The sequence below is a fragment of the Letharia lupina genome, assembly GCF_014066315.1.
Source record: "Letharia lupina isolate WasteWater1 chromosome Unknown contig_17, whole genome shotgun sequence".
NCBI lineage: Eukaryota > Fungi > Ascomycota > Lecanoromycetes > Lecanorales > Parmeliaceae > Letharia > Letharia lupina.
The window spans coordinates 1,531,273-1,559,156 of record NW_023502986.1 but is presented as its reverse complement, the minus strand read 5'-3'; the positions used below and the strand labels follow the sequence as shown (position 1 = coordinate 1,559,156).

The window sequence follows — 27,884 nt, the reverse complement described above, 5'->3', positions numbered from 1 at the left end:
TATAAGTATTGGTCAGGGGATGTGCAATGTGTGGTGTGTCAATGAAAGAAGTGTCTTAGCTGAGGACTGCGGGTAAAAGTTTTCGGCGCGGAATTCAGGCCGCGTTTCCAAACCATCACAGATTACGTCATGAGAAGCTGGTTATTTGCAACACAGGGAGTCTATGAAACATGATCCTTGTCTACTTGTACTTTCTGTGTCTATCGATCGCCTCTTCCAAGTTCAAGCTCCTGATTTATAAGCTCCCGGAGACAGCAAGGCAGCCTATCTGCAGGGACACCATGGGCCTTACAGCAACCCTGTAGACAATGAAGAGGTTATTCAGGCAAGTATGACGAGATCTTGGGAGATCTGGATGCACCGCACGTAAATGTATCGCCTGAGGTATTAGGAGGTTGCCTGGCAAGGTCTCGACGACACAAGGGGCATATGGGAAGCTGTGTCTATTCAACCGCCATAGCCGAGGGGAGACCCTCTACTGATCCCGCTCTTGGTGAATAGACGTGAATGCCACTCCTTTCAGTACTAGCCTCGGCTCTGCTGAGTGGGAAAAAAATGTGATCGAGATCAGAGTCACACCTTGTCACATTTCGCCAGGAATACGCGTCTTCTCACCGCGGTGATTATAAGGACATGTGTCCAGGGCATCAAGAATCACCAAGGTTGATCTCTTCGGTTTCCGCAACTTGCCATTAATAGAAAAGGGATACGGCCGGCGAGTCAACGTTCTCGCCACACCCATTGGCGCATAAACTCATAGACACAGAGATTGGATATCACTCACTTAGGAACCGCAATATGCGTCTGGCGGATATGCGGCAAATACTTCAACAAGAGTTTCGGTTTTGCCCAGCTGCGTTTCAACAGCATCAGGTCTATGGGGTATTTCAGTATGCTTCATTATTCTCGGGCGATCAAAAGACTATTGAGGCTCGAGATCGTCGTCGAGCTTTCTCTTTCCCCCCACTAACAGCATCCCCAAATCTGGCGTAGACGTGCTCGTCACTCACGTCAGCTAGAACCTCCTGCTTGGAGTTACGTCACGCCGTCCGCAATCCAAGACTGTGGTACACGACATTGAAAAGCAAGTAGTCGTCTTTCGATGCGTACACCGTCACTACCCAGAATAACAACGGCATTAACCACTCGACTTCAACGTATAACTCCTCGACCATGTCCGCCCCAGACCTCCCTCCCGCGAGCGACTAGACAGTGCAACATTCATTGAGGCCACTTCGCTCAGGATAGGATGGGCGTAGCTGAAACAGCAATCCGAGCCGCATTACTCACCGCGACCACAGTGGCATGCAATCGAATGCAACGATCTCTTTAGCCAGCAGTATCCTCGCTCCTTGGAATGATCTCAACTTATAAAACGGAACGATACAGCTGTGCATTTTGGAAACGTCCTCCCATCCTGGGCATTAGAAACCTCAAATCCCCATAGCAGCGGTGAAGCAGTCTTAGCATCTCTAGGCCAGTGGGACGGAAGGCGCGTTATCGCAGCACCACTGCCAAAGGTTAGATTCAGCGCTGCTACATCCGGAGACGTATCTCTGATGCTGGCATGCAAATTCACGGTCAAAATCTCAAGACTTAGGTCAAGAATCGAGAAAATGGTTTGAAAGTTACTGGGACTCCGAAGCGGTTACTTCGAAAATTTGGAACTCCAAGGTGAACTCTGTACACAGATCCAGGCCGTGCACATATGGCTTTGGTAGTGGTGGCCAGGCCTGAACTAAGCTTGGCACTTGAGAGCCTTGTCGACCTCTCAATGCGTTTTCTGGGAGTTTCAAATGATCTGAGCTGCCTCTGTGGGAGGCCTCACACTTAGTAGAGCGCTTCTGTCACATTTGGGCTGTGAGTTGATCGGCAGTCTGCAATGGTATGAGCGACCAGGCAGAGTAGCAAGATTACAACATTTTTATAGCAATTCTATGGCAAGCCAGTTAAGATATGAAATATTGGGTACTTCATGTAGCCCTGATAAACCGACTTGAGATCTGAAATCATTGAAAAAAGTCGTTTCCACGAACGTTCCATGTTACAAAGAGTTCCTTCTCGGTCCCGGCCCAAGTAATCGCTTACCAGGCGTAGACTCAATCTGCATTGCAATGCCGAGATTTGGACCGCCAGTGCTGTTCGCCGATGATGATGAATTAGGATGCTCTATTGAGCCGAGAGGAGTTAGTGTATAGAGTTTGATGTGTTAAAAAGGAGGCCCACCCGCTTCATGTTCTCCATCTACAGGCTTCGGTTCGATTCCCGCAAATAAAGCAGTGATGTCGGTGGTGTCTGTCGTCTGTGGACTACCGATATGCGTGGTATTGGATTTTGGCTGCATAGGCTGATTTGACAACACTGGGGTCTTCAGCACCATAGGATGCTCTGGGTAGTTCACGTCCAGAGTAGCGAGTGTCTCGCCCAGAGCGGTGACTGGCACATTCTTTGCACGGCGCTCCCAAGTCCCAAAGCCTGCCTCCTCGTGAGCCAATCTTTGCAACTGAAACAGCCCATTCGATTTCCACGCTAACCGGCGGTAGTCTTTCAAATCCTTTTCACATTGCTGTAACCAACAAGGCGGTCAAGGACTAGATTGACACATATAACGAGCAAGCCCAGTCCTAACATCAACCCGATGGCAAAAACACTGAAGTTCTTTGCTTGGCCAGATCGGGCTCGCTGGTTATGGTATAAGTGCTCCTCAGAGGGTCCATTAGGTGGTACAAGAAATGGCAAGGTCTTTGGATTCGAGGGTCCGGTAGCATATTCAAGGACCGAACGTTGCATGTCGGCTAGAATGATTTGAGCCCAGCTTTCGGCCTCCAAAGTCCATTGATTCGAAGGGAGAAAACCCTGGACGGAACCTTCCTTCGAATTTAGGGCCTGCAGTGATCATGTACCCAGAGACCCAATCACACCATTGAGACTCCCCGAAGCGTTCCAGAGAACCTGTGCAGTAGCTGCCTGGGCATCATTTAGGCCAAGGCCTCCTAACGCTTCGTGGAGCAGACTGATGCCGATAAGAGGAGTACACGCTGGAGTCGAACTTGGTGCACATAACTGATATTGTTCGGTACAAGCCAAAACATTGATTGGGCGGTCTCGGAAATATATGTTACCCTTGTTCGGGCACCCCGACGAGTCTCCAAATTCGATGCCATTAGCTATCGTCTGAAACGGGTTCGAATGGGCTGAGTACCGGGGATCATCAACTAGCGTGGGAAAAGAGATCGAATTTGCGGACAAAATGCCAAGTTGACGTCGGCGTCCTCTCGGTTCAATTGGGACACAAGGTCAAAGGAGCTACTAAATGGCGGGCTTCCAGGGAAGAAAGTCGTTGGACTGTATGGAAGATTTAATCAGCAGCTCTTTTTTTCGGAAAGGAAAGGAAATGAATGAATCATCGGTTCGAGGCACTGCTCACAAGAGACCGTAGTCAAACATGTCTGCAAAGCCATGCTCGGCCTCGTCTGTGAAGTTCAGCAGAAAGGTGTGGTGGTATATGTATAGTTCCGCGTGACAGTACCGTCCAAACCGAGTATTTTAGACGTACCATAATACAGCTCCACGTACTGGAACTCAGGTAAAGCACTCTTCACCCTATAATTAGCGCCCTGAGAGCTTTCTTGTTTGACGGCCGAAAATTGACCTGCCTAGTAGATGTTTCCGGTCAAAATGTCACTTTGAAGAGCACCACAGAACCGGAAGAAGCTCAGCAAAAAAGGCCTCTCGGAGCCTGGTTTCAGACCCTGGTCTCGGTTGGGGCAGTAAGGGAACTGCTCGGAAACTTGCTTACCTCAATGGGGGCACAATCGGTAACTTTGCGATACTTAACTCTGTTTTGAGGAGGAGCGTTCATACCGAATGACAGGTCAGAGTCCATGAACCCGGTATCCAGCTTAATCGACGGTGCCGTACAAATCTCCGCATCGACTGGACATGAGGTATTAGTCTGCGTTAAGGGTAATTTGGAGGCCGGGAAGGTCGAGCAATCCTGCCAAGTCAGGCATGTGTCCTCAGAGGCATAGCAAGAGCCGGCGTAGCTAGCACTGTCCGAGAGATACTTTATCGAATAAGCATTGAGATTGTTGATGGCTGCAGTAAGATTTGGGGTGTCTGATTTGGCTAAAGCAACGAAAGCTAATGGCAAAGAGCGCCTCACTGGATTGCGGATCCTAGACCGCCATCCTCAACCGACTTGCATTAAGGCTCCAGCTGCATGTGCTGGAGAAGAATTCCGAAGGATACCTGTTGTTGATGGTACAGTCCGTCTCGAGGCCTTTTGCCGACTCTAATCTGATGAACTGTGAAACGTAATATTTCCCACATGTGGCTGCCCATGAATTGTATAAACAAGGCTAGGAGGGCAACCAGGATTGCTCCACCGGTGGTAGTAGTCGTGAGAGTTGCCCCTCTCACAAATCCCTGGGACCAATTGATCCACATGCCATGGTATACCGTGGATTGAGTTAGCAGACCATTACTGAGGGCAGATGTAGAAGACATTTTGCGTGAGAAGGACCCTGACAGGTAGGCTAGTGTTTCACAGCTAGTGTGGTAGGCGTCAAGGCTGAAGATGGATCGAAGCACGTTGGATGATCGAATATACCTTGCATACGTCTCTGCGTTTGCGCAAAGTGGAGTGCAAGGGAGTCGCTCTGGCGCTAGAGACTTCTTTCCAATATAAGGACTTGGGTGATTTTGATAAAGGATCAAATGCAAATGCAAATGAAAAATATCAACGTATCGTTTCTTTTGCGACAGCTTTGGGAAAGAACCTGGTTGACGTTATTAAGCGTCCACGTAAGGTATGCCACACCCTTTCCGCTTCTCGACATTGACATTCATATCGCGGTCGCGCGCAACGAGAGGGCATAAGCTTTGTGGCTATGTTGCATCGCTAGCTATACAGCCGCTTCCATTGAAAATCAATATCGAGACGATCGGCTTGTACTCACTACCGACTAATTGAAGTAGCCTTAGAGCTATCGGAGCCAGATTCCAGCTTCCAGAACCATGATGATAGTCCATGAAGATGCCCTTGATGGCTTTCATTCAACGTTTTAACAGGAAAAGTCATTGCTTTAGATGTAGCAATATGGTAAAATAGAATGAAGGTACTTGATAACGGAAGACGCCGGGATCAAACGTCGGGTCGGGAGGAGGCGGCATCGGTTTCATAGGTCATCCGAAAATTGCTCCGCCCCCATCAATACTGCACATCTCCTGCATTCATGCAACACATACATTAATTTTTTCCACCGTTGTAATCTCAGCGTGGCAGTGCTTGCGCAATGCGTGGAAGTAGACAATAAGCTGCCTCGGCAAATGTGCTCGGCTTACTCGTATGGTCCCCCGCAATTAGCGTGTTTCTCTGGCATCAATTGCTTGGTTCGCTGAGGGCTGATGGGTCCGGCTAAAGTATGCAACGTTTCTTGATATTGATACTGTATCGTTAAATCGACATCTTTTAGCCGAAGAGGCTGAATCCTTCGTCGAAAAAGGACATGTGCATCGTGCTTAGCTACATTTGTCTCTTCTTGCGAGTGGAGTGCATGTAACCTCCGCAAGTTGATCAGTTCACGAGCCAATCTCAAACCCGGACGAATCCCTTTCCTCTCCTTCTCGGAATTTCAGCTGGTACATCTACATATGTTCTTCGAACCTGTCGGAAGATTTTGAGGCATAATCTCAAACTTGTAGGATCTGATCTCCGTGAATTCCACACGTTTACGACTGACTTCACCGTAATCATCTCTCCTAATGCTTGAAACTCTCATCTGTCTCCGCTCCCTTCTTCTTTTCTTTCTCCTCTACTTTGCACACAGCAGACATTTCTAACGCGGAAATTCCATCGCCATTTCAATCTCGCGAGTCATAGTCTTACGTTCCAAGAAAACACAATGGCAGACTGCGCTACTTGCGACCCGTCCAAAATCATGCATGTCTCTGTCATATCCGTTTTTGCTTTCCTTGCGCTCATGTCTCTCATATTTCGGTTATGGGCTCGGATGATCAAGAGAAACAGACTTGAATGGAATGACTACCTATGCGTTGGAGGCCTAGTATACTCATTGCCTCGAGTGAGGAATTCGTACGACACGCTAAGCTGACATCAGGTCTTTACACTGGCTTCCACCTCTGTTTCAGTTCACTGTACGCATGCTTCATAACACTCGATGCTTTATGTTCTGATATTTTATTTAGCGTATGTCTACTGGGGCTTTTTCTCGAGGAGTGTCGCCGGAGATTCCGACATTGTAGTCCTTCAATACAAGGTTCGTGGTATTCGCTTATGCCTCGCAGCTCAGAATTTACTAAAAACACAAAGGCTTTGCTCGTAGGGCAACTTCTCTGGATCACCGCCGTGACACTGATTCGCGCATCAGTCCTTTTCTTGTACAATCGAATTTTCTGCACGAAATCCTTTCGCATCGCGTGCTATGGGATTCTCTCAATCAATTTGGCTTACTTCACAGCAACAGTGCTGGCATGTTGTCTAATATGCCGACCCTTCGCTTTCAACTGGGACCAGTCCATACACGGGTCTTGTGGCGACCAAAAGTCTCTAGATCTATTCATTGGAGTCTTCAATTTATTGATGGACATCACAACCGTCGCATTGCCAATGCCCGTCTTATGGGGGCTTCAAATGCCGACCGGAACGAAGATTGTTTTGAGCGGACTGTTTTCAATGGGTATAGCGTAAGAGCAACTTTGCTCCTACCCTTCCTATTCTCTGGGCGAAGCGCGACTTGACCGTTCGAGTACTAATGCTTGCCACAGCATTTGCATCATCACCTTAGTCCGGATCAAAGTAACAACCGACATCACCGCCAACAATACTGCAGGTCAGTACGCGCTGATCGCGCTTTTAACCTGCCTTGAGTCGTCACTCGGTGTGGTCAATGCCTGTCTTCCGGTCACAAAGCCCGTCTTCGAGAAGCTCAAACCTACGTTGCTCATTAGTCTCCTGTGGGGGCGGACCTCGAGCAAGCCCAAAGTCCTTCCCGGCGATTATGAACTGCCATCCAGGCTGAAGCGAGTCGGCTGGCCGCTGGAGGATAGGCCAAAAAGAATCATGCAACCGAACCCGCAAGACTCAACCACAGATGTGTCGAACGAGATATGGAGACCGCCTTCGTCGCCGCACCAAGACTTTGAGCAGTAATAGATGGGCAAAATCTGGGCACTCGGGGCTGCTAGAATTGTGGTACTTCAACAGGGGGATGGCGACCGAGAGAGATATCGCGAACAGTCATGTGCTCTTACTGCGACTACTATCTCTCGTCAGCTCTGAACGTACTCCTGTGAATACATTTGAGCATTATCTGAAATGTACTCCTTTGTAAATACATTTGAGCATTAGCGGCACTATACTCGATGCTTAGGGGTTAGGGTTAGGGTTGTAACTAACGATATTCTTTTAACCGCTATCCGTTAAACGCCGAGAGGCAATAAATTGTTTTCTCCATACTATTATTTCGATTACTACTTAATTACATTTATATAATTTAATAAATATAGTCTAAATCTATTATATAGAGTCTAATATATTATTTTCTTTATGAAATTATCTTTTATTATTAATTATAAAGAGCTTATATTCTTTCTTAATTAACTTATATAAAGCTATAATAAAATAAGATATACGCTCTATCTTCTTAATTATAAATTTATTAATTACTATATAGAAACTCGAAGTTCTAAAAAAACTTTAATTCTTTCAAATCTCGCTAGTAAATAAAAGAAGTTTCTTATATTACATTAATTACTTCTATTAATCTATTTTAATAATCGTAAGATTCTCTTAAGTAAGATTTAAATAATATATATAATAAGAAATAGATTACTTAAAAGATAATTAATAGCTATTCGATACTTAATTATTATTAATTAATACTTTAAAAATAGTAGAATACGCTAAAGAAGATTATTATATTTTTTAAGAAATATCTATCTCTTACTAATTTTCGTAGATTTTTTTTACTACTTTAGAGTTTAATCTAATTTATTCTTATTAGAAGTAGATAGAGTAGTAATTTAAGATATATTAAATTATTAATAATAAAGTTATTTAATAATTAATATAAGAAAGCTATTAAATATAAGAAAAGAATCTCGATTAAATTTATTATCTCGACGTCGACGTTTATCTCGCTATAGCTTAACTAGAGACTATTAAGAAAGAGATATAGTATATATTTATAGTAGAATAGTCGAGATTACTATATTGAAAAAGCCTTAAATAAGCGATATCCCTCTTATTTCTTACTCTTTATTCTTATTTCTCTTATTATAAAAAGAAATTTTTTAGACTTTTCTTTTTTCTAATATTAGACGAAAGTAATTTTCATTTAGAAAATATATTATTCTTCTATTTATATTATTACTTTTTTGTTATTATTAATAATCTTTAAGCGTTTTTATAAGTCTATCGTAAAGATTATAGCTATATATTAGACTATCGCTATTAAACTATTATCTTTTTTTTTTTTTTTTTTTTTTTTTTTTTTTTTTTTTTTTTTTTTTTTTTTTTTTTTTTTTTTTTTTTTTTTTTTTTTTTTTTTTTTTTTTTTTTTTTTTTTTTTTTTTTTTTTTTTTTTTTTTTTTTTTTTTTTTTTTTTTTTTTTTTTTTTTTTTTTTTTTTTTTTTTTTTTTTTTTTTTTTTTTTTTTTTTTTTTTTTTTTTTTTTTTTTTTTTTTTTTTTTTTTTTTTTTTTTTTTTTTTTTTTTTTTTTTTTTTTTTTTTTTTTTTTTTTTTTTTTTTTTTTTTTTTTTTTTTTTTTTTTTTTTTTTTTTTTTTTTTTTTTTTTTTTTTTTTTTTTTTTTTTTTTTTTTTTTTTTTTTTTTTTTTTTTTTTTTTTTTTTTTTTTTTTTTTTTTTTTTTTTTTTTTTTTTTTTTTTTTTTTTTTTTTTTTTTTTTTTTTTTTTTTTTTTTTTTTTTTTTTTTTTTTTTTTTTTTTTTATAAAAATTTAAAAATTTTTTTTTTTTTTTTTTTTTTATATTTTTTTTTTAATTTTTTTTTTTTTTAAATTTTTTTTTTTTTTTTTTTTTTTTTTTTATAAAATTTAAAAAAAAAAATATAGTATCGACTAATTCTTAAGAATTAAATACCTCTTACTCTAAAGTCTTATTTCTTATTAAAAAGTTTCTCCGCTGAAATTTAGTTAAATAATTTAAAATAATAATAGAATTATAGAAAATTAAGTTTATTTCTTATTATATAGATATAATAATAGACTTAATAAAAGCTAGATTATAAATTACTTAAAAATTAGCTAAGAAATTAATCTTTAAATAATTATCGCTAGTTTAATATATTACGATATCGATTATCTTAATATATTAATACTTAAATAGTTAAAAGATATCTATATTTAATAGCTAATATAGATATATAGAGTATAAGAGTAAATAGAATAAAATAATATTATTATTCTCTATATTTTTAAGTATCTCTCTTATAAGATAATTACTATAGTTATTAAATAATAGTAATCTATATATCTTTATATATCTTCTCTTTATTACGAGCGTATTCTTAATATATTACTTAGCTCTATAACTAGCGGGCCTTAGCGAAGGTATTCTCTATTATATTATACCTCCTTTTCATATATATAGTTTAATAGTCTTATTATCCTCGTTCTATCTTATCTATACTAATATTATATTTATATTAATTCTAACATTATAATAAGACTTCTTTATACCCTCCTCGGCTCGGCGAAGAGAATTAATAGATTTTTTACTTTCTATTCGAAGTAAGCGACTAAGTCTAATAAAGAAAACGCTGGGTATTTCTATCATACAGACACCTTATCATTATTCGAAAGAACTTATATTAAATAACCTACACCATCAACGGTAGTCTAATTTATCAAAAACCGACTCCCCTACATCGAATATAAGAAATCCTTCTCCGCTTCGTTCCTCGCAAAAAGTTTATCACCAACCAATAAACTCTTAACGGACTTTCTATCATTCGAAAGGATACTATTTAGAGTACTTATAGTCTTTATAACGACTTAATTAATTAAGAAACGAGTATTATAGACCCTCGCGAAGAAATAAATTTCAACACTTAATATAGAGATCTACCACCTTTCTCGACTCGCGCATACCTTCATAGTATCGAAATTCCAGAGATCTCTTTATTTTACTCGATTAAGATACTATTCGATATTATAATAAATCTTTATAAGGAAGCCTAGCCAAAATCGCCATTTTTACGCCTATCTTCTCCGCTCCGTTCTTATCTATATTCAATATATTATAAATTCCTCAAATTCACCTACATCAACACTAAGATATCGCCCTCCACACCGTCGATATAAGAATACTCTCTCTAGATTATAATCTTCTATATATCGTAGCTAGCCCTATCTTACTTATAAAAATCTATATATAAGATATTCGCCTTCAAATTCGCTATAACTTCATATATTACATATATAGCGATCTCTATCTACTAAGAACCTATATTAGCGATATTATAGAGTTTCGAGTAAGATATAAGGCTAAAACTCGCCTGGCATCTCTGCTCCGCCTCCGCCTCCATCCTTACTATCATCTACTTTACGAGATTTTAAGATACTTAAAGCAAATCGATAACCGCAAATTAAATAGCCACTTAGTCTAAGGCTATTAGATTTATCTATCTTTATAAATACTGATTTAATATTATTTAATAACTAGAAAATAAGAATCTAAGATAAGCTTATCTATAATAATAATTATTTTCTTATTAATACTTTTAAAATTATATATATTATAGTAAGACTTAAAGAGAAAATTAATTAATATATATCTATTAGATGACGATATCGCTTATACTCTATAGTTAATAATCTTCTAGACTATTTAAGTAACGTATATAAGATACTCTTATTTATTCTTAAGATAATCTATTAATATACTTATAATAAAATTAATTAAGAAAATTAATTATTTCTTAAATTCTACGATAATCTCATTAAATATACTAAATATAATTTTAGAAATAATAGTCTAATAAACGATATACGAAAGAAATCGAAACTTTATTTATATAACTTAATTAATCTATTAATAAGAAATTAGATTATATTTAAGTTAAAGAAATATATTATAAGAATATAGCTTTAATATTAATAATCTACTAAGGAATTCGTCGAAAAGAAGATTTAAAGATTTGTAAAGTAATATATAAAAGTAAAGATTAAGGCTAATGTAAAGAAAGATAAATACTTAATTATAACTCGCTCTACTTTTTAATATAGAGGGTTTAAGTCTTACTAAGATAGAGAATCTTACGAATAAAAACTAGGCTTATATATAAAAGCATAGCAAATACTTCAAATTCGATATAAATGTCGACGAAGTATACGAGCTTAGTTATTAGAGCTTTCTATAAGCGACTTAATAATACTTTAGATATCGTATTTTTAGACGAATTAAAATTATTCGATGTTAGAATAGCCTTCTTTTTTTATAACTGGGAAATCGATTTTCCTAGGCTTATATTGCTTATTAATAGCCTCATATTAAGTTTATTAAGTAGACTCTTCTTATTATTATATGTCTAAAAAGCTTTCGAAGCCATAGTATATTATCTATAGACCTTACTATCGCCGTCGATAGTCTCTATTGATATCGATTATATAACATCTCATAAAGAAACTTACTTAATATTGAATTAGAGTTTTAGCGTTTACGACTCGATTCGATTTAAGAGACCTTAACTAATTAAATTATATTATTTTATTAATTTCTTCTTTATTATAAATATAGAATTAGATAATTATTATATAATAAATCATTTTTCGATTATTATTCATTTAATTCTTTATAAATTTTAATTAAATTAAAAGCTCTTTAACGCTATAATAAAGTGTAAGACAACGCGCTAGCGAAATCTCCGGGACGCGATATTGCTATTACCGCCGCCGTCGAAGAAAGATACTAATTTAGCCTAACATACTAATATTAAAAGTTCTTTATTTTTATGAATTTTCAGCGAGTATAAAACATATATATACGATGAAATTATTTACTTCTTTCGAAGGTCTACGATAGATAGACTGAATGAGAGAAGAACTTAAAGAATCTTATTAAGATATAACTATATCTCCGAGATCTTAATTATCTTCAGCTAAGGCCTATATAGACTATGAATATTTAAAGATATAAGGCAAGTAATAGGCCTACATCTTCGGTCTATTAGTTATAGAGATCATAGCTATTTAAGAGGAGAGAGTAGTATTATAAGCGTATTCTTAATATATTACTTAGCCCTATAGCTAGCGGGCCTTAGCGAAGGCATCTTCTATTATATTATACCTTCTTCTTATATATATAGTTCGATAGTCTTATTATTCTTATCTATTTCATCTATACTAATATTATATCTATACTAGTTTTAATACTCTTTATAAAATAATCGAAATACTTAATCTAGATCTTATATAAATTATTATTTATATATCTAGTATTACTAATAATCTATAAAGTATCGAGATTAAGACTCTCTTAAAATTAATTACTAAGATATTATTTTTTAGTTAAAATTAATATCGAGGAAAGCGTATAGTTTAAACTATCGACACTCTTAATTAAGATAATATATTCTTTATTATTCACGTTTACTTAATATAGTAAAAGTTCTCTTTCTTCTATAATAACTTATTAACTCTTATCTACTCTAATTCGAAACTTAATCTTATTAAAAATATAGATATTCTTTACTTATACTTTAAACTCTTAATAAATACTTTAAAAACGCTTAAACTAGTTTCGAATAGTCTCTAGCTTATATATTCTTTTATTAAGATATTAGAGACTTTTATTTATATATCTTATATTAGAGATTATACTTTAAAAATCGTATAAATTAATAGTTATTTACGTACTTAGATTAATTAAAACGCTCGCGAAGAATAAAATTTATAATTCTTTTAAATATCGAATAACGATAAGATATTCTTAATCTATCGAGTCGTTATATATATTAATAAAGAGTCTATTTTTTATAGTCTATAAGTATATAAGAGTAATTATTTTTAAAGAAAATTCTATTATAACGATTTAGAAGCTAATTATAAGATATATTAAATTTAATAACTAATTAAAGAATTTTAAACTTTATTTTAAAGATAATAATAGCTAAGATCTTTTAAATACGTTTTTAAATAACGATATATAAGTTAGATATAGTTGTAGTTGTAATAGATAGATAGAGAAAGAATAGATCGAATTATTAAAAAATTTTGTATTAAAATAGCCTTAGCGTTAGAGTAGCTTATATAAAGTATAGCGTATTCTTATATAATTATATCTTCTATTTACTAGCTAGATTCTTTAATAAAATTACTTATCTTATTAAATTTAATTCTTAATTTCTATATTATTTAGTTATAATTCGCTTATTAAAAACTTAAATAAGAATAAATCGATAAAAATACTATACTTTAAGATTATAATAAACTCGCCTATATATAAATCGAGGTTAATAAAATTCATATTTATTATTTATCAGCTATCTCTATTATATATTAATTTATACTTTAAATCTTTATATTATTAGTTTATTAATTATTTCTATTCGCTTTACCTCTTTAATTATTATCTATATCTCTTTAAACTCTATAATTAATTTTAGCTTTATCGTAATAAAGAATATTAATACTATCTAAAATAAAAGTAATATTATATCGCTTCTTTTTATATTAAAGTAATAATCTTATAATAGCTCTTTTTATTTTTTATTTTAAAGCGATAAATTTGAAATCTATTAAATAAATCTATTATAGAATATTTAATATTAAATATCTTAATAAACTATTTAATAGTTTTATTAATTATCTCGCTAATAATAATAAGAAAATTAAGAAACTTAAAGAATTTCTTTAATACTTCGAGGTCTATAGCTAAATTATATATTTCTTTACTTATAAAATAATTACTCTATCCCTTTAAAAAGCTCTATTAAACTATTATTACTATATTTCTAATCTATTAATTATCTATATCTTTTAATTAATATACTATTTCTATAAAATCTTTATTTATAATAAAATTTAGCTTTATTAAGACGATATCTATATATAGCGAATACTTAATAATTATTTAAAAAATCGAATCTTAAGATAGTAACTCTCGTCGATTTAATTAAGAGTTTATCTACTATATAATTTATATCTAAATTAGACTTTATTTTAGATATATTATAATACTACTACTAGTCGAAAAGATATAATATATTTCATAGGATATTTTATATTAAGTAATATTATATCGTATCCGAATATAATATAAATAGAATCGAATATTATTTCATTTTTCTAATATAAGTTCGAGATCTTAACGAAATATATTACGGTATAATATATCTATGATATTATACTATAAAATAATATATGTATGAAATATCCCGTTAAGATTTCTATATTTAGAAGTATAAAGTAGCTATTCTAATTATTATTCTAGTTAACGACTAATCGTATCTATTCTTATTCGATATACTATTATAACTAATACTATTATATCTATTACTATCATAGCTGATACTATTATAGCTATTACTATTATAACTATTACTATTATAGCTACTACTATTATAACTATTACTTACTATTATAACTATTACTATTATAGCTACTATCGAAATATAATCCTCGCGTATTTCAGTTACCGTATTCTTTAGTTATCTAATTTTATATTGTATTTAGAATCTAGTCTCGAAGAGATTTTAGAGAATTAATCTATTCGTTCTATATATTATATATCTAATATTTTAACAGCTATTACTATTATAACTATTACTATTTATTATTTAAATAGTCTACTATTATGTAATAGCTATGATAGTATTAGTTATAATAGTATTAGTCGTAGTAGTACTAGCTATAATAGTGCTAGTTATAATAGTACTAGTTATTATATTAGATTTATCGAATAAGAATAGTCGTTAATTAGAATAATAATTAGAATAGCTACTTTATATTTCTAAATATAGAAATTCTAACGAAATATTTCATATATATATTATTTTATAATATAATATTATAGATATATTATATCGTAATATATCTCGCTAAGATTCTATATTATATTAGATATAAGATTATATAAATCTTAATAATCTATATTATATTAGAGTATAATATAATAGATTAATATTCTATATTATATTATATCTTTTCGACTAGTAAATACTACTTTTATATCTTTTTATTAAAATATCTAAAACTCTTAATTATTCTATTATAATTAATTTAATTATAATAAATTCTATAACGCTTAAAGCTATTACTATTTATATATATATAATATATATAACTAATTATATTCTATTATTAGCTATATTAATAAAATCTTCGTTAATATTATCTCGCTAAATATAAAATCTTCTTTTATTCTTTAATTATAATTAATATTAAGAGATCTTAAATTAATAATTAAGTTATTTTTATATATATTTATCTCGCTAAGTAAGCTTCTACTAAAAAGACGTAATCTATTAAAGAAAGACGACTAAAAGAAATAGCTTAAGAATTATCTCAATTAAATATTTATTAATATCTTACTTATAATTATCGCTCGCGATATTAAAATAAATTATTAAGATTCTAATTAGTTATTATTAAGTAAATCTTACTCTAATATCGCTATAATATCTAAGATACTATTTAAAGATCTTTAAAAATAAAAGAATAATAATCGTCTAATAAGATTAGATATAAAACTCTTAAAATACTTTATTTTATTTTTATTAGATCTTATTCTAAAGTATAATAATAGCTAGAGAAGAATTTATAATCTTTTCTTTCTATAACTATATTTTATTAATTATTATATTTATAAAATTTATAGAGTATTTAAGTATACTATATTAGATAATATTATCGATATTTTACTTACTTAGAATTAAGATATAATTATAATTAAATAAGATCTTATTAATATATTTAGATATATCTCTATAATCGAGTTAAACTTTTAGCTATTAGATTTCTTTTAGAATAACTTCTATTATATTAATAGATTCTTATTATTTAATTTATATATCGCGTCTTTTATTTTTAATTTATTCGCTAAGACCCTTTATTAAATACTTATTATTATTCTCTTCTAGAGTATTATATTTTACTATCTAGACGATTTCTTCGCTATTCTTTTATCTAATAATAATATAATCTAATTTAATAAGAACTTTAATATTATCTATAATAATTATAGTTTAAAAATAAATTATATTAAGAATAAGAAAAGTACTTTTATTAAATTTTTAGAAATTTAATTTAATAGCGAGAAGATAAAGATTAGACTTTCTTTTAATAAGTTAAAATAAATAAGAAAATCGATAAAAGCTCTTTTAAATAGGCGAAGTATTCTTTATAACGAGCTTAAATTAATAATAAATCTACTATTCTTCTTCGTTAAAGTAATAATTTCTAATAAAACTTTTCTAAGAAAGCTCTATTTCGTATTATCTAAAAAATAAGAATATTATTATATTATTATTATAATTATAGTAAATCTACGCTAATAAGATATCTTTCTATTTAAATAAAATAAAATATATTTATTTCGCTATATAGTCGTATATCGTTATTATTTTATATAAATAAATATTTCTAATAAATATAAAATAGAAGAATATATTTTTAAGAATATCGCTATTTATTCTAAACTAGACGATACGTTTAATATATACTTCGCTACTCACTATTATAAGAAGAATATTTAATTTAAAGAGATATTTATTATTCTTATAGCTATTTATAAATAACTACTCTATTTATATTAATTATATTTTATACTCTATTATAATAATAACGCTATCGTTAAGAATATTTATAATAATTCTATATATAGATCGACTATAGTATCGCTTAGATAAATAATTATACTATTCGCTTAATACGATATCGTTTATAATATAATTTAAATCTCTATTAAGTAAAATACTTTAATCGATTTACTCTCTCGCTTTAAATTTAATAAAATTACTAATTTATATTTATAGCTAAACGCTTTTAGTCTATATAGAAATTATTAAATCGCGATCTATCTAAATTATAATATAAAGAGATTTCTCTAAATTATAATATTATAAGATATCTCTAATAGAGTCTAGCTAATAAAATAAGAAGTAGCTATTAAATAGCGAAGGTCTTTTATATCGAATTTTATATCCTATCGAGAACTATCGCGTTTTTTATTATTATTTAATTATTTATTAACTAGATAGTATATCTAGTTAACTATTATATTTAGATTAAATCTATTAAGATTTATCTTATAAATATTTAATTAGCTTATATAAATATAGAATTCGAGAATCTTAAGATCTTTTACTATTTATTATTATAGCGAGTAATTATTAATATTTATAGATTACGTAATAAGATCGATATTAAAGAACGTCGTCTAATTATATAATATTTACTACTTTATATTCTTATTTAATTTAATAAGATTTTTCTAGAGAAAGCTATTTTATATACTTTCTTTTATCTCGTATTTATTATATTTCTTTATATAGATAAATTTATATAGTTTTAAACTAAATTCGAGAATAGTAATTTTAAATAATAGTATATTATAAGATATTTAATTACGCTTTATAATTATTATATAAAACTATTCTTATTAATCTTAAAGATAAATTTATTTAAAAAAGAGATTATTTTATTTATTATCGTTATAAATAATAACGTCTACTCTATTTATTCGCTATAAAACTTATTTACTTACTTTTCTATTAGTAAATTATTATTACTATTTAATTTAAATAAGATCTTTATAAGATAATATATTATCGCTATATTACGTAATACTTTATATATACTTAATTACTCGAGTTATTACTTAGAATACTCTTTTTATAAAGAAATCGCTATTTTTATAAGAGATATCGATTTAATTAATAATAAGATTTATCCTATTTAACACGCCAAACACGCAAAAAATAAAAAATAAACAACAACAAATACAAAAAAAAAAAAACAAACAAAAAAAAAAAACTAAACAAAAAAACAAAAAAAAAAATAATAATAAAAAAAAACAGTAGAAAGGCGAGATAGAGGCTAAGCAAACATAAACATAAAATAAAAACATACAAAACCATAATTAAAAAAATAGGCGAAAAGACAGAATAATAACAAACATAATAATAAGATTTAATTACTTAGCTATTAAAAGTCTAACTTATATTATCTATATATTAAAACGTATTTAATTTATATTCTCGCTATATTATATTATTTTTAATATTCTTATTTAGCTTAGAGCTAGTAATTCTTATTAAATATAAATCTATTTTAAGAGTTTTTCTAAGGCTAAGCTATATAATAAATTACTATTTATATATAATTAAATCTTAAAATCTAATTAATTATTATTTAGAATTTATTTATATATATAGTTTTTATAAAATATTATATAAAATAATATTAATCGCTATAGCTTAATTAGAGACTAATAAAAAAGAGATATAGTATATACTTATAATAGAATAGTTAAGATTATTATATTAGAAAAGTCTTAAATAGATAATATTCCTCTTATTTCTTACTCTTTATTCTTATTTCTCTCGTTATAAAAAGAAGTTTTTTAAACTTTTCTTATCTATTTACGCTTTATTTTTTAGCGTTTTCTTATACTTAGACTCTAGGTCTTCTATTTTACATAGAGGGAGTTTTCCTAGGGCTGAGTTGCATAGTGGACCGCTGTCTGCGTGCGGCTGGGCCTTAGGACCTAGCCAAATTCTGATTTATTGCGAAGAGTAAGAGGAGGTAGCCACAATATGCAAAAGTAATTTAGAGAGAGAGCTAAATCCACGCGTTCGACAAGCCATCTTCGCTTATACGAAGTGAGTGTCAAGGCCATAGTAAAGCTGGGCCTTTCTGTTTGCCTTGACGAAATTTGTGACTTTAACCCTAACCCTGCTTTCTCCTTTTGCCAGGCAACAAGATCTAAGACTACGCCTTAGATCAAACCAGATAGACGTTGAGGTTTTGGTCTCGATCTGTTTACGTGATACGCTTTTGAAACATTATCGACACAGCTAAAACCAAAGCACGCTAAGAATGTTTCGCTGGCACAATTCGATGAAGGGCCTCCTTCTGTTTCTCATCCGCTGAGGTGTAAGCTGACGGACTCGAGAGCTGTACGAATGGCTATGATATCCTGCTGCAGAACCCAGAACGCCACTCTCAAGCCTAGATGCCATCGACCAAGACGAGACATGACACCTCACCCGATTGCTTGCTCTCGAACTATCATTTTGTGCCTGAATAGAGCGACACTCTGCAATCACTGGCGCAATTCGCGGATAGGCGATAACACTTTTCTTGACGGGTGCCAAGCGCGCGGTTCATTGGTTCGGCTTGGATTCGGCGATACGGCGCTACGCTCATGATATTGGTCACCGGACGAGAATATGGCATCTTACTGGCTCTCTCGAAATAGAGTTGGCCACAGTTTCAACATTCAAGGCTGATACCCTGGCTGCTCTCTTCAGACAGCAATCGTGTCAGCTCGATACGTTTCGCCCTGGTTTTCTGTTGTCTCATGCACAAAATGAGTTATTCTCCAGGTAGGACGAAGAGATGAAACAAGGTCTTTCGTTTATGGGAGCCAGTCACTTAACTGCCAACGTGCGGAGCCGACACCGAACCCTTTCGTTTCGCATTGTTGAAAACATCAAGCTGCCTACGTTCTCATCTATTTCAATCTTTCGGCTCCAGATGACTCACAAGTGATGTCGACAGGCAGACTTGCTGCAAATGTATAAATATTGCTTGACTCCCACTTTACTTTCTATGACTCCTATCGTCATACAGCTATTACAGCCATCGAAGACACCAATTCTCAGTCCGGACACTTTGCTTCCTACTTTCATACAACTCCTATCTTCATGCAATCACCGCAGCCATCACACACACCAAGTCTTAATCCAACTTCCCGTCAGCAATTATCACCATGAAAACCTCCTACCTCCTTGTCTCTCTTCTCGCATCATTCAAAGCTACCGCGAAGCCTATAGGTGGTAGTGATTTCGATATCGCTCCCCATTCCCGTGTAGAGCAACGAGCTGCCGTGCCAGCACCTCCACCCCCACCTCCAGCTCCAAATCCGGGCCCAGCTCCAGCTCCGGGTCCAGCTAAAGCGGCTGATCCACCCCCAGCACCGTATTACTCGCAAATCCCGCTCTCTCGATGCCGCAACTGATAGAGTGATTTAGGACTCCCCTCCCACCTACCCTAGACGGTGTTGTCCTGGACGGCGGCGTCGTAAACTACAATCCGAACAACCATAATATTAATAATTGCTGGACGGTACCGGTCCAACGGCCTCCCCCCAGTGCTCCCTACGCCCCTGGTACCTGCTCGGTATGCGGCTTGCAACGCAACGGCACCGACGGTAGCGCAGACTATCAGCTCTGGGCTCGAGACAATCTCAACAATGCCATGGGCAACATGTCCCCAACTACAGTCTGGCCACTCGATGGGATGCGCTCGCCAGCAGATGATAGTAAAAACCAGTCTGTCATTCAGATGGGTGGATCCCCTCTTCAGCTATGGGCCTTGGAAGCAGAAGATCCCAACTATTCTATGGTATACATGAGATGGGTCACCCCGCCGCACCACCTAAGCGCCCCCTTGAATGACACAACCATACCACAAGTGTCCTTTGATCCAAACCCAAAGATGATTAATACCGAAACATGCAGCTCAGCTGGAACCGCATTAAACGGTGCGGTGGTCTACTTCATATGCTACTTTGCATGCTAGTTTGTTGGGTGGCGTCCTCATTGCTGAACGAGAAGTTCCAAGTTTGCCATCTCATTGGTTTCTTTGTGGCGTACATGTATATTAGAGAAAATTATCCCATGCGCCAGAACCTGGTTTGTCGGATGGGGTCAAAGGATGGATCAAACTTCTCCAGCTCACAACAATGATTCAGTCGCTTCCCATCATTTCTCTTCCTGAAGTCCAGTCTCATTTTACACTCTCCTCATGGCGAAATCAATCTCTCAGGTGTTAGTGTTTATTTCACTGCTCAGTCTTCTTCATAGAAGGGATGTCCAATGTTGTTGACCTGCGAAAGAGAAACCGCCTGCTCGCTGAAAGGAAGGCCTAGAATTGTCGGGTCCTTTACGTTTGGAATTAGGTGCCGGTGAGTTTGGAAGTAGATGACCGATTGTAAGCACTCTGTGTGACCAATGTTCCATTATCCCTGTGCTCCGAGTGGCCTTAAGTCACCAATCGGCTATGCCCCCTCAAGACCGATTGTTCTCCTCTCTCAATCCCAAGTCCGTAAAAGTTTTTCTTTTCATGCTCAGCTGGATAATAGAGCCTCCCATCCACCCCAACGTCGTCCCAGCAGTAACAGCCCCTAACATGCGCAGGCTCCAGGCCATAGTCCCCCAGCCTGCCATTGACTTTACATACCCGGCCCACATCGACCCCACCACCAGGCCCGCAGCCCATGCCACATGGAAGAGCCTATGAGCTTACACATACGCACCCTTCTTCCCATACATGCCAGGTTTAGCTTTCTGCTTCGCCTCGACCTCATACGCGATCTCCGCCATCAAGGGCGTGAAAGACAGAGTTAAAGTGACGCCAATGAGCGCCAGCAGAAAGCAGAGGAGCGAAACATGCTCTATGCTGTGATAAGTGACGAGGCGGGGGAGAACAAATAAAGGGAGAATTATCGTCGTCTTCCCGCAAATGGCATTTGATGAGAAGCACGGACCGAAGTGAAATGACAGGCCCGCTGATAGACGTCTCGCCTCTCCTGGTGTCCATAAGACGATCAAGCTCACATTCAAACTTATCGATCCAGGCTACAGAGTCCTTTGGTCTTGCGATAGGCATTATGAGTACGACGCGTTACAAAAGGCAAGCCCACAGAAAGGGGAACGCCGTTAGCGCGGTCGCTGTAGTTACTCCATGAAGCAAAGGCCAAGGTAGTGCCAAGTCTAGCTTACTTTGAGAGACCTTGTTGCAGCAGTAAATATGTTGCAGAGAAGGATCGTATAACGACGTCCGAAGTCTGCCCGTTTGGCTAAATTAACCTGAAGACCTGAAAGTTGAGTCCAAGATACTCAGAGTACATAAGTGTCGAGGTGATCCAGACTCCCTTCGTCAGGTCTCCTATAGCTTTGTTCGCGTTCCAATAGGTAGCACTACAAATTGGAAGCTTTGTGGCAGGCCCTGATGACTATGCGGTCAAGCCCCGCGCAAGGAGATTGTTGAAGACCGGGCCTTTGACCTCTCGTTGCTGCAGAAAAAACCTTGAGGAGCTGATGCTTTAAGCTACAGTGTGAAGCTCGCCTCTTGCGATGATTCTATTCTTATTGGATAATGTGTGCATTCAATGGTCTCATATCATGTAGAATAGTTATTCATTGTCATGTTCTATGAAGAAGTATGTAGGAAGGATGGAGGTGACTACCTATCTATGATGTGAAGCCACGCTAAGGCTATTTGCCACCATAAGGCCATTTGCCACCATGAGGAGTAGTCACAACACCTATTTGGAACTTAGTAGTGTGTAGACATGCTGGCCTCCTATTGGCTGATTCCAACACTCCCACACAGTCCAAATGGTGGGCTGGAAACACTATTAGTTCCATCTTGTCCCCACACCCTGCTGACTTGACCCTTTGCAGAGCCTGTAGCACAATAGGTTGTCCAAAATCATGATATCATTAACGGGTAAGAGTCGAAGAATGGCGCAAAGCTTTACAACCTTTGCGAAGTGCACGACCTCGGAGCTTCTCTGGTTATCAGCACTCGAGCCTCGTATCATCATCCTCCCTGCTTGCTCTCTCTCTCGGTGGTCTGGTTCACTTCAGCTCCGACGCTTCACTGCCTTCAGAAATTTAAGGTCCTTCTTGGCGCTCGTTATCCGAGCGTCACATCCTTGCTTCTTACTCATTGCCATTGATAACAGGAGACACTCACTGTCAGGTGTCAGACACTCCAGCCACCTGTGTGCTCGGTACTCCGCTTTTTATTTAACACTTTTGACTTTACTCGCCAGAACCTAAACACTTTGTTTGACAAATAGAATAACACTATGACCATGTTTTCCTTTGCTACTAACTGTGCGACTCTCGGAGTTTATCGGTTGTATCTGCGTGGCCTCTGGCGAACGCATAGCCTTAACACAATCACGCAGCTTTGATGTATGCTCGTCCAAATTCGGGATGGTACGAAGTAGATGTGAAGCTATTTCCGCTGCTCTACTTACTTTCTTTTGTTCCTTCTCTCCGTCTACGGAAAAAACCTGGCTGTCGAGTGAGACTTCCAAAAACAAATCGATTATCATGGGGGAAGTTCTTTTCCTTGTCGGGTAGGACCCCAAAAGCTGAGCTCCAGGTCAGATGCTAATCGTAAAATAGCGGGACAAGTGTTCTCACCGTTGGCAGAGAAGCGGAGCGCTTACACCAGAGTCGAGTGGATGTGCTAGAGTGTTCCGAAGACCAATTCCCTGAGTTGGCTGGTAGACGGCTGTTCATGGTCAAGTATAGTGATAACGATATTACCATTCAAGACGTCGAAATCATTCGTCAAGCGTTGGGGCGTAGTCTCAAGTACAGAACCACACCGTCCTTACCCTCGTACTTGCACTACTATCAACTTTGGCTTCAATAGATACTGATGACGCATGCATTAGCTCGCAAGCCTGGTCTGTTGTGACAGACACCGATGGAAACAACACCTTTTATCCCAGACGATTTGGGCCGGATGAACTTCGTGAGTGTCTTCTATCTTTCTTTTTCCACTCTTGTGGTCCTGTTGCTATCGCTAACCAGAATCGTTATATAGCTCCAAGTCGCGGTGAGGGACATGAGGACGACCGTCCTCCACGAGACAGGCAGTCTTCGAGAGGTTCGTACGCAGACGAAGATGACGGCCGAGACTGGGAATGGGATTTCCCTGAGCCTCAACCACACCGCAGCCGCCGACGAAACACATACGCGAACGACGATGATCGTGGTGACGAGTATGAGGACGATCCGGCGCCTCCCCCACCCCGCGGTCGCCGAAGACACTCGTGTGCGAACGAGTTTGATCTCGATGACGGTTATGAGGACGATCTAGAGCCTTCTTCACATGGCAGCCGCAGAAGACATTCGTATATGAGCGGTTATGATCGCGGTAACAGGTATTGGGGCTCTCCGGAGCGTCCTCGATACGGTGACCCCTCGAGAGGCACATACGCAAGAGACTATGATCATGGATCTTCCTATGCAAGCAGCAGTAACGGAAGGGTCAGGGACTGGGGTGATTTTGAGCCGGCCAGAACGTGTTCTTACGCATTCAACCGGCAAGGTAGCGACAGCTACAGGGACGCTCCTGTACCCCCGTGGGCTACCAATCATCCCTCGTGGGCCAACCACCCCTCGCAACGCAGGCGATTGGGCGCTAGACCAGGCTCGAGCACGATTTGTGGCCTGGTTCGCTCCTTCCTCAATTACACAATGACCTGATAGCGGCTGCGATCTGCCATTTACTCATGCACAACACAAATCGTCTGAACATGTACTGCCCGCAGGTCATCGACATAATACTGGCTGTATTTACTCGTAAATCCTTATTTTTCACTTGTTGCTGTCGTTTCCCTCGGGTTTTAACCTTAAAAAAGGTCTCTTAGTGGATGCAACCAAACCACAAGTTTGTTTGTATTACTACTAGTGCCTGCAGGAACTTGCAATTCTATTGACTTGTGCACCCGAACCTCGGTCTTCTCGCCGCTCGATCCTGCTGGCATCCGCTCCGTTTCCTACTGTTTCTCCTCACCTTGGCTGTATAAGATTATAGCACTTCCGTAGAGACACTTCACTCTGAAAACATGGGCAACTATTACCTCGTTAAAAGCAGATCATAACTCAATACCACGAAGATTCCATTTTATCGTTGGGTTGGCTTTTGAGATACTTGCCGTCTCGGCATCAACCTCATAGCTTCCACCAGCAGGCCCACACCATGCGCTCATACCCTCTTCGTCATGCAGTCCTCTCAATTAAGAGACAATGAAGTTTTCTCTGCTCAGTCTATCGTTGTATTTGGTGAATGAAGCTTGGAATGAGAGGCTCGTCCCCGTACTCAACGCGTCCGCGGGACCTCGGCCAGCACTTCCTCTTTCGTCCTCCCTTACCACCAACGTGGTACAACTGTGATAGCACAATCTAAATATCGATTCGAACCCCTCAAGCTGCCTGCAGGCATGGACTTTCGTACCACCTTTAGAAACCGAACTTGGGTTTGAACCTTGTAACATAATGCCCCAAGTTCCGCTGGGACATCTACGGCAGGCTGATGTTGGATCTCTAGAGCGGTATTTAAGCTGTGCTGGATCCGAGGAGGATCCATATCGGATTCGGGGTGGTGATCTTAATCAAAAACGATGACACATGCGCGGTCGAGCCTGTTGTGCGGCTGGGAGCGGTTGCAGCCTATGCACCGGGCGACGCGGGTACAGCTGTTCTCACGGTTATTTGCGATTGTGCAGCCGGTATACCGTCTATAGGTGAAGATGACACATGGTTCGGGTAAGCGGAAGCAATCTGCGACTTTATTGGTTTGGCACGTCGGGCGTTCAAGCCGCTGAAAATGGTATTTTAGGCCCGGATGATAATTTTGCGGTGACAGTATTCGAAATGACACCCATCAAAGATGTTCCAGAAGTGTCAAAGGTTGTTTTGAAATTTTCCAGTCCTATCAAGGCATGGTAGACCCCATGTATAACGGGACAAAGGCTCTCACGTATGCACCAAAAGGTGTTGTAGTCATGACTACGAAATCCGCTCAAATGCTTTGCATTTCCGTAATTAGCATTGGGGAGTTAACCCTGGTACTTGAGCTGAATTCTCTAGAGTTTTATGGATAGAGGGTTGCACTCCTCTTCGATCCCCGAATCCGAGATCCCCTGGGGCCCCCTTCGGCTTGGACATTTCGGCGTCCCAGTCACCATCGAAGCTATAGTATTCCTGCTCGGTGCTTTCTTCTCCATGTGGCCAACTGCCAAGAACCCGAACATTCAGGATATGAAATATTGTGTTTTGGTATACGGCGGGGTCATAATTTTCAGTATGCTATTTTGGCTTGTGTATGGGAGACATCATTACACGGGTCCGGTGTTGGAGATCTCTAACAGCGATCAGCAGCAGACTCTGTAGCTTTTGCATGTATACGCCTGAAGAAGGAGATGTAGTGGTATACGTGCGATGAGCTACTGCCAGCGTGGGCTCCCTACTCTCGGTATATACATGGCTGGGAAGCGTTAAAAGTAAACGGGATTACCAACCATCGTCACTGTCCAGACTGGTCCCGGACTGGAAAAGCCTACCAGCTTCAAGACGACAGACCCTCGTTATATCCATTTGCCCGGCTGGTTTTAATGTGAAGTATTGCTCTCTGGAAGCCCACTTTCCGTAGCGGAATGTAGGAATGAAGCTCACACTGAAATCCGCTGATGGGATGTTCACTTGCATTTCAAAGGTTCCTGACTTGCGAAGACAACACCCTGCTCTTCAAAGCACAATCTCAACATTCCATGCACTATTCCTAGCACATTACGAAGCTGCAGCCAAGCCACTAAGGCGTTTTAGCGTGGTTTAAACACCTGCAGGCCTTATATATCTTCACCTTGCTGTGACTACAATCTTGCTCAGCCTTCTAATCACCAGGACTATGGCCTCCACCATAGTTGCTTCCACGCTCCGCGCTTTGACATACTCGCGGGGTGACATCTGCGACCGCACTATCAACACTGAATACCTTCAGAATGACTGCCCTCTCGATCAGACATCAGCAAATGCACACTTGGCTTGCCGTATACAGCCCGCAACTGCCTCTCTCGGGCGTCTCGATATTCTGCCCGTAGAGACCATACAAATCATCTTCTCAAATACCGATCTCAGCACCTTGACACTTCTACGTTCTGTCAGCAGACGCGCGAGCTGCCTGGTCGACTCCGTACCTGCCTACAAAAAGGTCGTCACTCACTCTCCCAATGCCCTACGTGCTCTGATCAGTACCCACACAGCACAATACTTTACGGCCAACGATGTGTTTGACGCCCTCCTCGCCCATGAGTGCTTCCTCTGTGGCCGCTTCGGTGCCTTCTTGTATCTTTTAGAATGCCGCCGCTGCTGCTGGGATTGTCTCATCAGTGTTGAGGATCTCCTACCTATATGCAAAGCGTCGGCACAAACCTTGTACCGCTTCGACGCACAGACAATGGATGAAATGCCCACGGTGTTGACCATCCCAGGCTCATACGGTCTGAGACATAAGCAATCCACCCACAGACAACCAAAGGGCGAAAAGCGAGTCGCTATGGTCGCCTATGGAGCGGCCAGAAAAGCTGGCCTGAATGTCCAAATGGGAAAGAAGCTGACGGACCACTACGAAAAAGCGAAGCTAGAAACGAGAGTCGCACTCCGTGGCCCCGTGGCTCAGGATCCCATGCGAGACATGGACTGTATGAACTACGACCACGCTGGATACAAGGCTGGCTTCGGGCTCGAGCCTCAACGCTTCATGGCAGCGGTTCGCTTTCCCACCCTGATCACCGGGACCGATAAGATTGAGTGGGGATTTTCTTGCCTCGGGTGCTTGGAACGAGCTGAATACGGAGACGAAGAAAGATTCTGGAACGAACAGTACACGACTGAGGGTATGGTGAGACACTTGGACAAATGTCAAAGGGCGGGACAGTCGTGGATCAATGATCGTGTAACGGAGGTGCATGGGCGCTGATAGACGCTTCTTTGATCACTGGAAGAACAACTAGGTGGTAGGGATATCGTGGATGCATTAGTCTTTCAAATCGAGCAAGGTTGTACATATACATACGTTATTGTACAATAA

General features: G+C 37.1%; 6 protein-coding genes across 6 annotated transcripts; 4 read left to right on the top strand and 2 right to left on the bottom strand.

Annotated features, from left to right (window-relative positions):
• Positions 1–2,044: 2,044 nt before the first annotated feature.
• On the bottom strand, positions 2,045–2,790 carry HO133_003523 (uncharacterized protein; the record flags this gene model as incomplete). The annotated part of the gene is given in 3 exon segments (XM_037294445.1): positions 2,045–2,169; positions 2,227–2,566; positions 2,578–2,790. 3 exon segments carry the CDS (start codon positions 2,788–2,790, stop codon positions 2,045–2,047), a joined length of 678 nt encoding a protein of 225 aa, XP_037149826.1.
• Positions 2,791–3,423: 633 nt separating this feature from the next.
• HO133_003522 (uncharacterized protein) lies at positions 3,424–4,509 on the bottom strand (the record flags this gene model as incomplete). The annotated part of the gene is made up of 4 exons (XM_037294444.1): positions 3,424–3,473; positions 3,557–3,656; positions 3,800–3,936; positions 4,482–4,509. The coding sequence occupies 4 exons, from the start codon at positions 4,507–4,509 to the stop codon at positions 3,424–3,426; spliced, it is 315 nt and encodes a 104-aa protein (XP_037149825.1).
• A 1,397-nt stretch (positions 4,510–5,906) lies between these two features.
• Positions 5,907–7,174, top strand: HO133_003521 (uncharacterized protein; the record flags this gene model as incomplete). Its single annotated transcript, XM_037294443.1, has 5 exons — positions 5,907–6,068; positions 6,123–6,159; positions 6,211–6,281; positions 6,335–6,708; positions 6,790–7,174. The coding sequence occupies 5 exons, from the start codon at positions 5,907–5,909 to the stop codon at positions 7,172–7,174; spliced, it is 1,029 nt and encodes a 342-aa protein (XP_037149824.1).
• Positions 7,175–19,974: 12,800 nt separating this feature from the next.
• On the top strand, positions 19,975–20,786 carry HO133_003520 (uncharacterized protein; the record flags this gene model as incomplete). The annotated part of the gene is made up of 2 exons (XM_037294442.1): positions 19,975–20,183; positions 20,237–20,786. 2 exons carry the CDS (start codon positions 19,975–19,977, stop codon positions 20,784–20,786), a joined length of 759 nt encoding a protein of 252 aa, XP_037149823.1.
• Positions 20,787–23,714: 2,928 nt separating this feature from the next.
• HO133_003519 (uncharacterized protein) lies at positions 23,715–24,499 on the top strand (the record flags this gene model as incomplete). Its single annotated transcript, XM_037294441.1, has 2 exons — positions 23,715–23,762; positions 23,822–24,499. 2 exons carry the CDS (start codon positions 23,715–23,717, stop codon positions 24,497–24,499), a joined length of 726 nt encoding a protein of 241 aa, XP_037149822.1.
• Positions 24,500–26,702: 2,203 nt separating this feature from the next.
• On the top strand, positions 26,703–27,773 carry HO133_003518 (uncharacterized protein; the record flags this gene model as incomplete). Its single annotated transcript, XM_037294440.1, has 1 exon — positions 26,703–27,773. One exon carries the CDS (start codon positions 26,703–26,705, stop codon positions 27,771–27,773), a length of 1,071 nt encoding a protein of 356 aa, XP_037149821.1.
• Between the last annotated feature and the right edge of the window lie 111 nt (positions 27,774–27,884).